This window comes from Hemitrygon akajei, chromosome 10, assembly GCF_048418815.1.
Source record: "Hemitrygon akajei chromosome 10, sHemAka1.3, whole genome shotgun sequence".
In the NCBI taxonomy this organism is placed as follows: Eukaryota; Metazoa; Chordata; class Chondrichthyes; order Myliobatiformes; family Dasyatidae; genus Hemitrygon; species Hemitrygon akajei.
Genome location: NC_133133.1, coordinates 132,381,478 through 132,395,061, shown reverse-complemented (window position 1 = coordinate 132,395,061; position 13,584 = coordinate 132,381,478). Strand labels below are relative to the sequence as shown.

Below are 13,584 nucleotides of genomic sequence, written 5' to 3'. Positions count from 1 at the left end.
CAGACCCATGGCTTCTAGGCTGGTGGAAAGGCTCAGGACTATAGGATCTGTTTAAGAAGTCTAATTAAATAACCGGTCAATGGTAACCCTAAGTTATTTATTGTGGGAGACTCAACATTGAATGTGAGAAGTATATAGTTAGATCTTATCTTGGTTGAGATTGGCTTTGTACTATTTGGGCAAATGTTACCAGCCACATATGAACCCATTCCTAAATGTTGGTCTTGCTGCATGCAGGTTGTTTGCTGAGAAGTTATGAACAGCATTGAATATTGTGCAGTTGTGTCTACCTCTGAATGACCTTATGACAGTTGGAAGGTCATTGAAGAAGCAGCTGAAGATAGTTGGGAAGGACACTGTCCAGAGCTCCTTATGGCCCATTTTCTAACACTTTGCTGTTCATTAAGAGTGTCCTAAGCCAACTATTTTCAGTTGCATCTTCAAAGACCTTCCAACTGTCATAAGGTCAGATGTGGGGATCACTGCACAACATTCAACTCTATTCATGGCTCCTCAGCAAACAACCAAATTATACCCACATGCAGAAAAGTGTTGGAATGTGTAATCTTCCCACTGATGTCCAATTGCTTGAGGGGAACTGGATAAATCCCCTCTGTGGTTCTTCAAATAGATTCATGGGTGATAACATCCATCTGAAAGCACAGATGAAGGTTCGGTTTAACATCTTCTTGGAAACGATCACACTTCTATCAGTTCAGCTTGTTAGAATGTTGGAGACCTGGAATTTAATAATAAAAGTAATAAAAGTAATAATTGTAATTGGTGGTCACATGAGATGAATGTCTTTGAGACTGAGGGGAGAAAAATCGAAATAAAAACTTGTGTTTTGCTCTAGATTTTCACCTCTGAGTAGCAAATATCTTCAGCCAGAGAGTAGCAAATGATTGGACACAAAGCCTTTGAGGGATTGGTAAAAATATTCAAAGGACGTCAACAGGAATAAGTTTTATCGTCAGAATGTGGCACTGAAGCGAAAGATTGGCTGAAATCGAAATGAATTCTAGACCAGGTTAAGGGGTTGAATGACCTATTGCTACTTCTGTTTCTGACGTGAATGAGGAAGTACGATGATATAGATCATGATTAATGTATCACTACAGATTACTAGTTAACAAAGGAACAGCAAGTGTAGGTGACTTTTCTGGAATATATAAGGCATGTGTGATGATGTCCAGGGGCAGCTTATGATAAAGTCAAGAGGTAATGAAGCAAAGTGATGTTAACAGTACCAAAGTCTTCCATTCTGTGATGTAAAGTGTACATTTCTGTTACAGTTAACAATGCAGATATGTACAAAATTAGTCAGGGCAAGTTGGGTGGCTGGTGAGAGAACCTCAATTTTTCCCTTTAAATAGATAAATAAATAAATTGAATTGACTGTATAATTGACAAGTACTGTATAATACAGTCTGACTGATATGTCTAAGTGGCTTCTATTTACTTAAACAGGCACTGAAGAAACTTTGACCCTGACCTTGGCCACTGCACATTCTTTGTGTGGCAGTATGAGCTTACCTCTGGGTTCTTTGTATTCCTAACATATCCAATAGTAAATTGTTTAACTGTAATTTGTTTTTCATGTATGTGGAAGGTAAGTTGTGGTGGGCTGAAGTGCCTCTTTCTGCCCTGTACAACATGATGACTAAAAGCATAGGAAGGATTTGGACTCAAATGAATTTCTGAGTTCACAGCTGAGATAGTCAGCTAAGCAGAATCTTGATATCAATGGTACAATTTCCAACTTCTTGCTGCTGTGCATCCATATCCATCGTTCCAGTCAGAAGATGGTATCTGTGATCTGTGCAGACTTACCATAACATCCGGTCTCTGATTCACTCCAGCCTGGCACGCAGATACACACCGGATATCCTGATTTATCTGAGCCACACATTGCAGTTACGTTACAATCCAATCTTCGGCAGGAAGTCCACTCTGTAAAGGTCCACACAGTGATATCAGTAAAGGGATGCATGGGATGTTCATTCTCTCTTGAGTCAGAGTGAGGATTCCTTCTCCATTACAGACACACTGATCAATACATGGGTCTGTGCCATCTAATATACTCGGCTTCAACGGACATCATCAATCACCCCTTATCCTTCAATCTACCATTTACTTCAGCGAAACTGTAAGTGCAGAGGAATAATATGTAGCTAAATAAAAATTGGACAATCATGCAAAGTGAGCAATGTTAAAAGAGCCTGCAAGAATTTCATAAGGACAACCAGTTTACTGCAGTTCCACCACTGTGAGCCACTGTTTCAAATAGCTCGAGTCTCATGGAAACAGCACTGAACGTGTTCCTCCCCCTCACACACACCAGCTACAGTATCAATTCGGAGCTCTTTCACGTGCCCTGTTGGTTATGTAGAACATCTCCACCAGGACTGATTCCTATTTGACAAACGCAGGAGTCTGTAAGCAAATGGGAGATTAAAGAATCTACATTTACTTCAATTTACAATGCAGTTGCTTCCAATTGGAGATGCACTTAAAGGAAGCTGACATCTCTTAGACTTAGACTGGAAGCAAGTAGCTTACTGGACAATGAAAAAGGGTTTTAAGAGACAGGGACTGCTATTGTAGGGTAACATAATTGGGAGAAATCTACATAATTCACAACCACTGACATTGAGTTGGGGTTTCACTTTAAGAGGCTGGTCTGACTTGATGACATTGTTACATAAAGTTTTTTAGCATGCCATTGTGTTCAGGTTTTGGAGTTCAATAAATGTGTTATGGGTTTCATTAAGCACCTCACTTCATTTTATTTACTGTTACGTGGCCACAGTTTGATCACGGGACAGTGGGATGATGTAATGGTCTTGTGAGTGGGATGATGTAATTGTCTCATGACAGTGGGGTGATGTTACGTCATGTGATGGTATGTTCCAAACAGTATTTAAACCAAGCCCGTGATCTGTGATGCAGTTCTCATTTGTATTTTATGTTGCAACCCTGTTGATCCCGGTAGGCTGTTTTGGTAAGACACCACATTTTGTTTGTTGCGCATTAGTTTTTCCCTTCAGTCTAGTATCAGAGACTGAAGATATTACCAGCATTGTCCCAAACCCAAAGGATTGGGTAAAGTTAACGACGTTCGGTGTTTTAGAAGTGATCGACCTTTTGAATCTTCGTTCGGGAAATTGTGGCATACATGTTTGAATTAAACCCCTGCAAGGTCTGGAAAGTTTGTGCAGTGACCACCCTCCGGCCAAAAGGTCAGTTATTTCTTCGTGGTTTCTTTGGACAAGGCATCTCTCGGCTGTGATTGGCCGATTCGTCAATTCTTTGAAAGAATTGCTGCTTCAATAAAGTCTCTCCTTAATGACTGTATAAATCACTTGGACTTTTGAATTTACCACTTTAAGCCTGTGTTTGAATAAGAATTTGTTAACAACTATTTCTAAGTTTGAGTGTTTGTTAGATATAGTTGCATAACTGTTAACTTCTGGTTAAGTTAGTCATTTGTTTACTTTTCTATGTTTTTGATCAGAGGTTAATAAACTTTGTCGTTTGTTTATAGAACCTGACTCAATTTAATATCGATTGCTGCTGGTTCATGACATTACGTAAACCTATATTGGTGACCCGATGCTCTGGGACAATTCCAGAGTTATTTAACATTTCTGTCAATGCAGTCACTTTGAAACTGCATGAGCTTTGGGAGCAAAATGCTATCGCTTGCTTTGTAAAATTGAGGCCCAGTTCACGCTGTGGGAAATCTCCGCTGATGACGCCAAATTCTATTGTGTGGTAGTATCACTCAGTAGTTTCACGGCTGCAAGAGTATCGAGTCTGCTTGAGCATCTACCTGACCATAATAAATAGCAATGCTGAAAACCCAACTTTTACAGAATTTTGGACTATTGGAGTCTGAGTGCGCTGAACAGTTGTTCTCCTTAACCGGTCTTGACGATGACAAGCCTTCGGAGCTAATGGACCACGTGTTGTCTCTCCTGGGAACTCACCATCCTTATTTTACTTTTACAGAACTCTTCGTGCAGTAAATGCCTGATCAAGTTCACATAGCCCTTGCTAATGCTCCCACAACGGACTATGGGGTGCTCGCTAAAATGGCTGATAGTCTACACTCAGCCAGGCAGCAGTGCCTCATTCCTTCTCCTTTCCCTGCATCAATAAGCCTGGTCAGCAAGGCCCCCAATATAAGAACACCCATGGCTGCAAAACAGACAACACCATGGCTGTGTTTTTACCGGACTCGCTCTGGTACAAATGTTAGGGACTGCTGACCACGTTGCAGCTTTGACAATGCCAGCACATCGGGACATCAGAAATCTATGAACACTGGGTTCCAGCTGCCTGTGTCGTCCACTGTTCATTACAGACACTCTTTTCGGGCGACTCTTCGTGTGTGACATGGGTGCTCAAGTGAGTGTGCTGCCAGCGTCGCCTATTGCTGAGAAGACAAAGAGCAACGAAATATTGCTGGAGGCCACTAATAGCAGCAAAATCCAGACTTATGGGATACGACGGGCGACGCTCTGCTTCAGTGGGCAACGTTACATGTGGAACTTCGTCCTGCCTGAAGTGGCTAGACCTCTGCTCGGTGCAGATTCCCTGTGTGTCAAAGGGCTATTAGTCAATCTTAAGAACTGTTGGCTTGTGGATGTCAAGGACTTTGGGTCGTTACCCTGCTCCCCAGTAAGTTCCCCACAAAGACTCTGTCAAGTGCCTGCACCACCGCATGTGAGTTTACAATCACTAAGCCCACACTCTCCACTACAGTCTCAAAACATGGGATCCAGCAACACGTTCCCACAACTGGCATGCCAGTCTATGTCAGCCCACATGTACTGGACCCAGAAAAGCTAGCAACATGGAATAGCACTGCATGGTATGCCAGTCGAATAGCCCTGGACTTCTCCCCTCCATATGGTCCCTAAGTCCAATGACAGTTGCCGCCCATTGATGGGGGACGATTATCAACACCTTAACGAGGTCACGATCTCCAATCTGTACTTCACATCCAAGACTTTTCAGCACATTTAACCGGAAAGTTAATTTTTCCAAAGTTAGTCTAGTTAGGGGCTACCATCAGGTGCCTGTGTGCTCAGAGGACATTCCTAAGGCAGCTGTGATAACCTTGTTTGGTTTTTTTTTGATTTTCTGCGCATGCTGTTTGGACTGAAAAATGCAGCACAGACTTTCCAACAGCTGATGGACTCTGTATTAAAAGATTTAGATATTACTTTTGTTTACTAGGATGAAATAATTGTTGGCTGTGCATCCAAATCCGAACACGTCTCACCTCTGCACAGCCTGTGTAGGGTAACGTAGTTGTACATAATTCCCAACTACTGACATCAAATTGGGGCTTCGCTTTAAGAGGCTTGTCTGACGTGATGATGTTGTTATGCAATGGTTTTAGCACCATTTTTGTTTAGGTTCAATGAAATGTTTTACAGGTTTCATTAAACATAAAACGTCTCACTTCATTTTATTTGTGAGACCTACACACTCACTGTGTTTCTTTAATATAAATCATCAAAGCTTGCACTGATATTACTGAGCTGTTGGACTGGGAGTGTTGATACTATAATATTTGCCCTATTTATCTTGTTCCAGAAGAAAAAACAATCTATTCAACACTCACACACGCACATAAAATATGTATTGTGGAAGTACCGTTCATACTGTTTATGCTAATTCAGTGATTATTAATAATAATTGTAATTTAAAGATTATGCTGTTTATTTTTCCCTTGTGTATACTTGAAAAAAGTGTTGATAAAAAGCACAAACTACTTTATCATCTCACATCTGGATAAATAATATTTTAAAGACTCATCTGCCTGATACACAATTGTATTAATGTGCAGCATTCTGGAAATGTGCTACTTCTCCTTGCCCAACATCTGGGAAGCAATTTCGCTTGCTCACCCTATATCTGAGCATCTGGTTCTCTCTCACACTCAACATTTTGTCTTTTAAGTGATTTAGCAAATCCCACCAACTTGCTAGCTGACACCATACCCTTACTTTTGCAATGTTGTTATTTAAAGCTTGTCTCCTGCTCAGCATTTGAAACTATCAGAGAGCTTCCAGCATGCTTGCACAGAGCTCACTTTCTTCCCTGGGGATCTGATTTTTCATCCTAGGATTTCTGTGTTGCCTCTGTTTGAAGGTCTAGATATGCCATGGCACACTGAATCATGTGAGCAAATCTGGCTTTAGAATGAGAATGAGAACCAGGTTTATCATTCTGTCCTACATGATGTGATAGTGTGGAACACTGCAAGTCTGGTTCACAGGTTCATTGGTGGATGAGCTGCGTTGCTTCAGCTGTTGCACAGACCGGGCCCTCAAGCTGCAGGGTCACCTGTTGCAACTGGCCAGGGAAGGAAGCACCAGAGACAGTGTTGAAGAGAGCTGAGGTGCAGCTGGTGTGTTGGAGTCCATGTTGGGATGGGGACTGGCTCCTGCTCTTGCTGCTGCTCTCCAGTGTTCGCTCAGCAGAAGGCAAGCTGGATTGCAGCTGTCGGCAGTGTGACGAGGATTGCCTCACGCTCGTTATTCAGAAATGTAACTGCAAAATTATATGTGCTATATGTGCCTTGTGCTGTGTGTGACTGCACCTCGGCCCTGAAGGAAAACTGATTCATTTGCTGTATTCATGTGTTTGGTTGAAGGTCAACTAAACTTGAAGTTGAACTTGGTTAAATTTGAACTTGAAAATTGTTTTGTGGCAGCAGTACTATACAAAGTTATAAAAATTACTATGATTTACAAAACAAATATATTGCATTAGAGAGAGAATAATGAGGCAGTGCGCATCTTGCTTCTGTTCTCTTACTAAATGATTTATTTGGAAAGACCTGCACACTTCATTTAATTTGTACTCAGAGTAAAAGTGGTTTCCTTTGTGGATTAAGTTTATAAATTTACTGCATCTGAGTGAGCTCTCTATTGTGAAGTTAGTTAAGTTAAAGTCTGTCCCGAGCCTTATAGGCTCGTCAAGCCAGTGCTTATGTCAGTTTCCATGGTGTGAAGTGACTGAGAGTACGAGACTACCCCCCGGATAGGATGCCAGTCTATCATGAGGTTAACCCCCAGCATTTTGCTGGTACCCATTTTCAGCTGGGTGAACTGGAGCAATGTGTGGTTAAGTGCCTTGCTCAAGGACACAACACGCTACCTTCGCTGGGGCAAAAATGTATGCAAAGAGGTGTGAACTGATGCAACTCATAGAAGGAAAATCAATTAAATAGTACCATTTTAAAGAGAATACAGGTACAGATACCTCATTATCTGCATATGGAGATCTTTGAAGGTGGTAAAACAATTCAATAATCTGAAATGAATTTGCTAGAAGCTACATTGAAATTGAAATAAGTACAAAAACCAGGATATCAATTTAAATTTTTGTAAACCTCTAGTTATTATATCCAGTTCCAGATATCAAATCTGAAGAAGGTCACGTATTTGGAAACATTGCAGAAAAGATTTATTGGAACAGTACTGGGAGTGAAGGATTTTTTAAACTTGAGAAGACGTGGTTCACAATTGTGAGGCTTTGATGATAATGTGATAAGAAGAAGTGACAGAAAACTGAGGCAGAACTCACCCATTTCATAATAAATGTTGAACTTTGTGTTTGGAACTTCAGAATGGAAGTGGACCCACATGTTAGTGCAGTTGGAGACACGAAATGTACTGATGTCTACGTCTTCCTCAGTCAAAGAGAATCGCACGTCTTGATCAGGATTCATTCCACAGCCAAAAGAGATGTGATCTTCCTGAGATGTCAAATTCAACAAGTCCACCCTGAATCGGATTCCTGAAGGTAAAACATGTTCCCTAGTTAGTTGCAGTTCCATTTCTCAATGGCTGACACATAGTTTCAGACATGCTTAGTGCTATTGTATACATTTGATATGTAGAGGTGCACCTGTCTCATATTGAGCAGTCTACCATCTGAAAAAAATGCTTCAGATTCAAGTTATCCTTCAGAGTTGTGAGAATATGTCCAAGCCTGGAATTTTATGCATTGCTGATTTGTCAATAAATTGCTGGGGGACTGAAGGATGAAAGTTACTTTTTCCAGAAGGATATTAAAACAAGTCCTATATTTTCTGGCAGATACTTTGCAACTAAGACCCAAGTGCAGATGCCACTTACCTCAGCTTCTTTCCTCTCTCCCCAGATAACTGACAAATGACCCTTCTTCACCTGATCCACCTATCACTTGCCAGCCTTGCCCCTCCTGCACCCATACCTATTCATGCTGGCTATCTGTTATCTCCTATTTCTACTCTGATCTGAAATGTCAAATGTCCATTTTCCTCCACAGATGCTCCTTGACCTATTTCGTAACTCCAGCAGATTGCCCATAAGACCATAAGAGTATATGACATAGGAGCAGAATTAGGCTATGTGGCCCATCAAGTATGATATGCTATTCTATTATGGCCAATGTATTATCCCTCACAACCTCATTCCCCTGACCTCTCCTCATAACCTTCGACACACTTACTAATCATGAACCTATCAACATTTACTTTAAATATACCCAATTTCTTGTATTTTACAGCCTTAACTCTTGGTAAGGTAACTCCTGCTCATCTCTGATCTAAAGGGATGTCCTTGTATTCTAAGGCTATGCTCTATGGTGTTCAACTCCCCTATTATAGGAAGCATACTCACCACGTTCACTCTACCAAGGCATTTCAATATTGGATTGGTTCCAGTAAGATCCCCCCCCATTCTTCTAAACTCCAGTGAGTACAGACCCATAGCCATCAAACACTCCTCATACATTAACCCTTTCATTCTACGGATGCATTTCAAGAAAGCAATGCTGTAACTTCTTGCTAGAATCTTTTTTTCCCTCAGGATGTAAACAAAATTGAGAAGAGATTTAAAGTTTATAAAATCACATCACAGTATGTCATCAGTCAGTGAGATGTCTATAATTTCAAATTGTAACCAGCTGGGTCCCACTGTGACAGGACACTGACAGGAGCTGCACTATTTGCTGGATGTGGAATAATTTGACAAACCTCCATGAAGTCACCCATACTTTATTAATGATTCCACCTCTTGTAAACCACCTGAATTAAAGCAAGCTCTCATAAATGTGCCGTCCATGTCTCAATCTTGCTACTGCTGAATTTGCAATATGCTTCCTGAATGATCCTTCCTCAATGATTTAAAGATAAATCCAATAAACATTCCTAGTAGTGTGTCTGGAGGAATAATCAAGGTTTGATTTTCTTCTCACAATGACTATTACGTTTGCCCGGTCAAATAAGTGAGACTAGGGAATGGAAGAACGGATTCCATAACCCAGACAAATGTGTGTACTATGGCAACTATTTAATGACTGATTACAACGAGTGACACCATATGACCAAAGGCAAAGTCTTCAAATAGATGGATGAGTTTGGAACATCGGTGATGAAAACTCTTTGAAACTCTTCAATCCACATCTGGATTGTTGAACTAGCTCCTCCTTTCCTTCCCAGCTTCTGCTCTCTGGTCATTAGATGATGCACCTACTATAACTGTTGCTTTATCTTTGGATATTTGGAAATGGAGTGTTACCTGTGTACAGGTGAGTGGAGTTAGACACCTGGACCAGGTTGAAGAACCAGTACATGTCGGCACTATGCTGGTAGTAGCGGTGGAAATTATTGGACACGATGAAACCAGATGTACAGGGACAGGGATTCCTTGAAAGAGTCTGCAGATCCACAGTTCCTGAGATAATTTCTGGTGGGCAAAAGCAACCTGAAACCAAAGAAAGACAACATGAATCACTGAACAACCATGAATTCATTTTTGTCCTTTCCTATACCCCACTGCTTTACATTTATTCACACAATGATCATCAGCATTTAAATAGAACAGCCTTTCCATCTAACATTAGGGAGAAAAGCTGCCCTAATCAATCGTTATGACTGACATCTGATATATCATGGGGAACGAGGCTCTCTAGATGCATCACACCCTGTTATGACAACAGCCCTGCCAAATGCAGGGTCACTCTGGTCATTCTCTCTTCTACCCCTCCCACTGGACAGAAGATACAGAACCTTGAAAACACACAACACAAGACTTAAGGACAGTTTCTATTCCACCATTACAAGACTCTTGAACGGACCTCTTGTACAATAACAATAGACTCTTGATCTCACAATCTACGTTGTCATGAGCCTTCCATTTCATCTATTGACCATCAATGTAATTTTTCTGTAACTGTAACACTATATTCTATATTGTATTTTTCTTTCCCTGATATTGTACTACCCCAGTGTACCTACATACAGAGTGATCTGACTGCAAACAAAGATTTTCACTGGATCTCAGTAAATGTGAAAATAATAAAATAATTACCCATTGAATCTATACATTGTGCAGAGAATCTCAAAATGAGGGAGAACTGGGAGACTCACCAGAGTGGATGTTGAAGGTAAAAGGTCGGGAGATCACCAGGCCATCTGAGGAGGTGTTTACCTGGATGACAGTCGTACACACGGACAGGGAGCCCAGACCTGAGATTCAATTCACAAAGTAAGCTGTAAATATATGCAAAACAATTTCCATGGAAACACCTGATCTTCTCTGAGAATTCAACAAGTAGATCATGGCAATGTATTGCAATGAACCACAAGTTCAACACTCCATCTGCAAAAATACAAACTGCTGGAGGCACTCTGCAGTTCAGACAGCATCTAGGAGGGAAAGGAACTGTTGATGTTGCGGATTGAGAACCTCCAACTCTCAGTGTGTGTCACTGAGGCAAGCTTCCAGTGACCGGACTGGGAGTCTCTGCTTTGTCCTGTTTCTCTTGTAATGTGTTTGATTCTCGGAGAACCAGCCTCAGTCTTCTTCCACACTTGAAACCTTCACTGTTTCCAGAGCAACTGAAGATCCATTCCTCTCCAAGGATGCTTCCCGACTAAGTTCCCCCAGTGTTTTGTTCCTTGTTATAGATTCCAACATCTACAGTCTTTTGTGTTTCCATTGAACTTCCATCAACAGTTCTAACCAGAAACGTTAACTCTACTCTTTGTGGATGCTGTCTGACCTTTATTTTCTGTTTGTCTTTCAGACTTCCATCATATTCATTTTGTTATATTTTCATGCCATTGGCGGTCTACTGAGCTCCCTCCCACATTACACACCTGCTGAAGTTACACTCATCCAAAACTCTACCACTGTATTTGACTTCAGACCTTATCTATCATCCCTGTGCACAGGAATTCCCTTATGTGCATCCATTCATTTTGAAAACTAATCTTCATTTTTAAATCCCTAGGTAGTCTCTCCTCTCCTCATCTCCAAGGCTTCCCTCAGCCCTACAATTTCCTTGGAATTCTGTACTCCTCCTTCTTCATGTTAATCAACATCACTCTCAAACTTCAGCTCTGCTATTTCTTCCACAGACCTCCACATTTCCCCTCTCTCCATTAAATCATTTCTAAAAACCCAGCACCTGAGGAAATGTCACATTGATATCGGTGGAGCATGAATGGAGGTGTAGTGGTTGTTGTTGGGTGGCCTTAATGAGGATCTCTGTCGAGATCCTCCATAGACCTATACATTTCCCCTCTCTCCATTTTTGAAAGCCCAGTACCTGAGGAGACTTGACGATATTATAGATGAAACATGAATGGAGGTAGAGTAATTGTGGAGTTGGGCAGCCTTAATGAGGATCTGTGTTAAATTTTGTCAACCAACTCAGGGAGAAGCATCTGTTGCAGCTCACTGGAATTTTAAAACTGAGAGGCCACTCCCCAAAGCAGAGATCTCTGCATCTGTGTCCTGACAGGAGGAAGACTCCTGAACTGTCCTGAGCATCTCTCAGTGTGTGTTGCTGAAGTGAGTGTTAAGTCTCTGGACCTGGGAGTCCTTGCTTCAATTGTAATTGGTTTCTGTCTCCACCTCAAAAGCAGGCAAAGCTCTGTCTCTAAATTCTAGCTCTTTACTGCTTTCATCCATGGAATTATTTTCTCCCACTCACACACACACCCTTCCACACCACAATCACCCTCCCCAGCCCTTTTCTCCCACATCACCCTCCACTTAACTTGTCCTGACCCACTCCACTATTTCCCAAGTCTCCAGTCTCCTACACCACCACATTCTTTCCCACAACAACCCCATCTCCATCATCCATCACTGTACTACTTACGACATCACCCAGTTATGTCCAATCACATTTCACCCAGCTCTACTTCCCTTAGCCCTCATCTCAATAACAGCAACAACCTCATTTCCTCTACCTCATCCAACCATATAACTCTGCCCTACAGCACCAAACCCCCATTTAACCCACTGTAGCTCTACAACACACCACACTGACGTTATCTCCACTTTGACTACTCAATCCTCTCTTTACAACACTGCACCACCCACATTCCCACAAAACCACTCCCACTGCTTCCCCTGCACAACCTCATCTCAATAACTCCTATAACAGTCCACCTAACCACCCACCCTCCATACCACCGAACATCCTTCCTTACTCCACAGCCTTCTACAGGCTCACACCTCTTCTGTTTGCACTACCCATCTCTACCACAACACAACATCAAAACTGACTTCCAACCACCCCATTCTATGTTTCTACCACCACACCCCACTCACTTGCCCAGTTCCTGAGCACCACAGCACACACCACCAAACCAAAACTTTAATCTCCACTACAGCTTTTCACATGATGGCATTAATCTGGAAAGTGTATCCAACTTGGCAAGTTTATCAGCTGAACACTCCAGTTATAGATACTGACCTGACGAAGGGTCTCAGCCCGAAACATTGACTGCTCATTTCCACGGATGCTGCCCGACCTGCTGAGTTCCTCCAATGTGTTGTATGTGTTGCGTAGATACCGTCTGCCTGATTTTATCCAGGAAGGGGCTACATCATCAATAATTCCAGAAAATTCAATTGCTGTCTGGTAAAGGAAACTCATAGCAGAAATAGAAGCCACATTACTGAATGTGATTTCTGCAAGTTTCCCAGGCTTGGTTCTTGTAGGAGATTTATTGAAAGAAGGCCTCAGGAGGTAAGCAATGGCTACAGGATCAGACTGGATCTGGAACACCTTACCTGTTAAAACTAAAGTGGTCGCGTCTGCAGGCTGGGAGCTCTGAATCTGCTGGACCCCACCAGTGTGGTTTGTGCAATTGGCGATGATTCGATAGTTGAGGATCACAATTCCTGGAAGCGGATTGACCACCCACGTCAGTGTGATGTTGGGTCCTGTGACATTGGCAGTTACAGTCTGCACCATGTTCCTAATGTCTGGGCAAGAAGAGAGGTAAACAGGTGAGTAACAACAACACACACAAAATGCTGGTAGGACACAGCAGGCCAGGCAGCATCTATAGGGAGAAGCGCTGTCGACGTTTCGGGCCGAGACCCTTCGTCTGGACTAACTGAAAGGAAAGATAGTAAGAGATTTGAAAGTAGTGGGGGGAGGGGGAAATGCAAAATGATAGGAGTAGACCGGAGGGGGTGGGATGAAGCTAAGAGCTGGAAAGGTGATTGGCGAAAGTGATACAGAGCTGGAGAAGGGAAAGGATCATGGGAT

General features: G+C 42.0%; 1 protein-coding gene across 1 annotated transcript in view; it reads right to left on the bottom strand.

The window, feature by feature from the left end:
- The window catches only part of LOC140734027 (uncharacterized), a 184,067-nt gene extending 170,783 nt beyond the window's left edge, over positions 1 to 13,284 (bottom strand). The window contains exons 1-5 of the mRNA XM_073057607.1: positions 13,101 to 13,284; positions 10,439 to 10,537; positions 9,588 to 9,773; positions 7,609 to 7,821; positions 1,834 to 1,953 (exon numbers count right to left, since the gene is read on the bottom strand). Of these exons, the coding sequence (XP_072913708.1) occupies positions 1,834 to 1,953; positions 7,609 to 7,821; positions 9,588 to 9,773; positions 10,439 to 10,537; positions 13,101 to 13,284 (802 nt within the window). The remainder of the gene's footprint in view (positions 1 to 1,833; positions 1,954 to 7,608; positions 7,822 to 9,587; positions 9,774 to 10,438; positions 10,538 to 13,100) is intronic.
- Between the last annotated feature and the right edge of the window lie 300 nt (positions 13,285 to 13,584).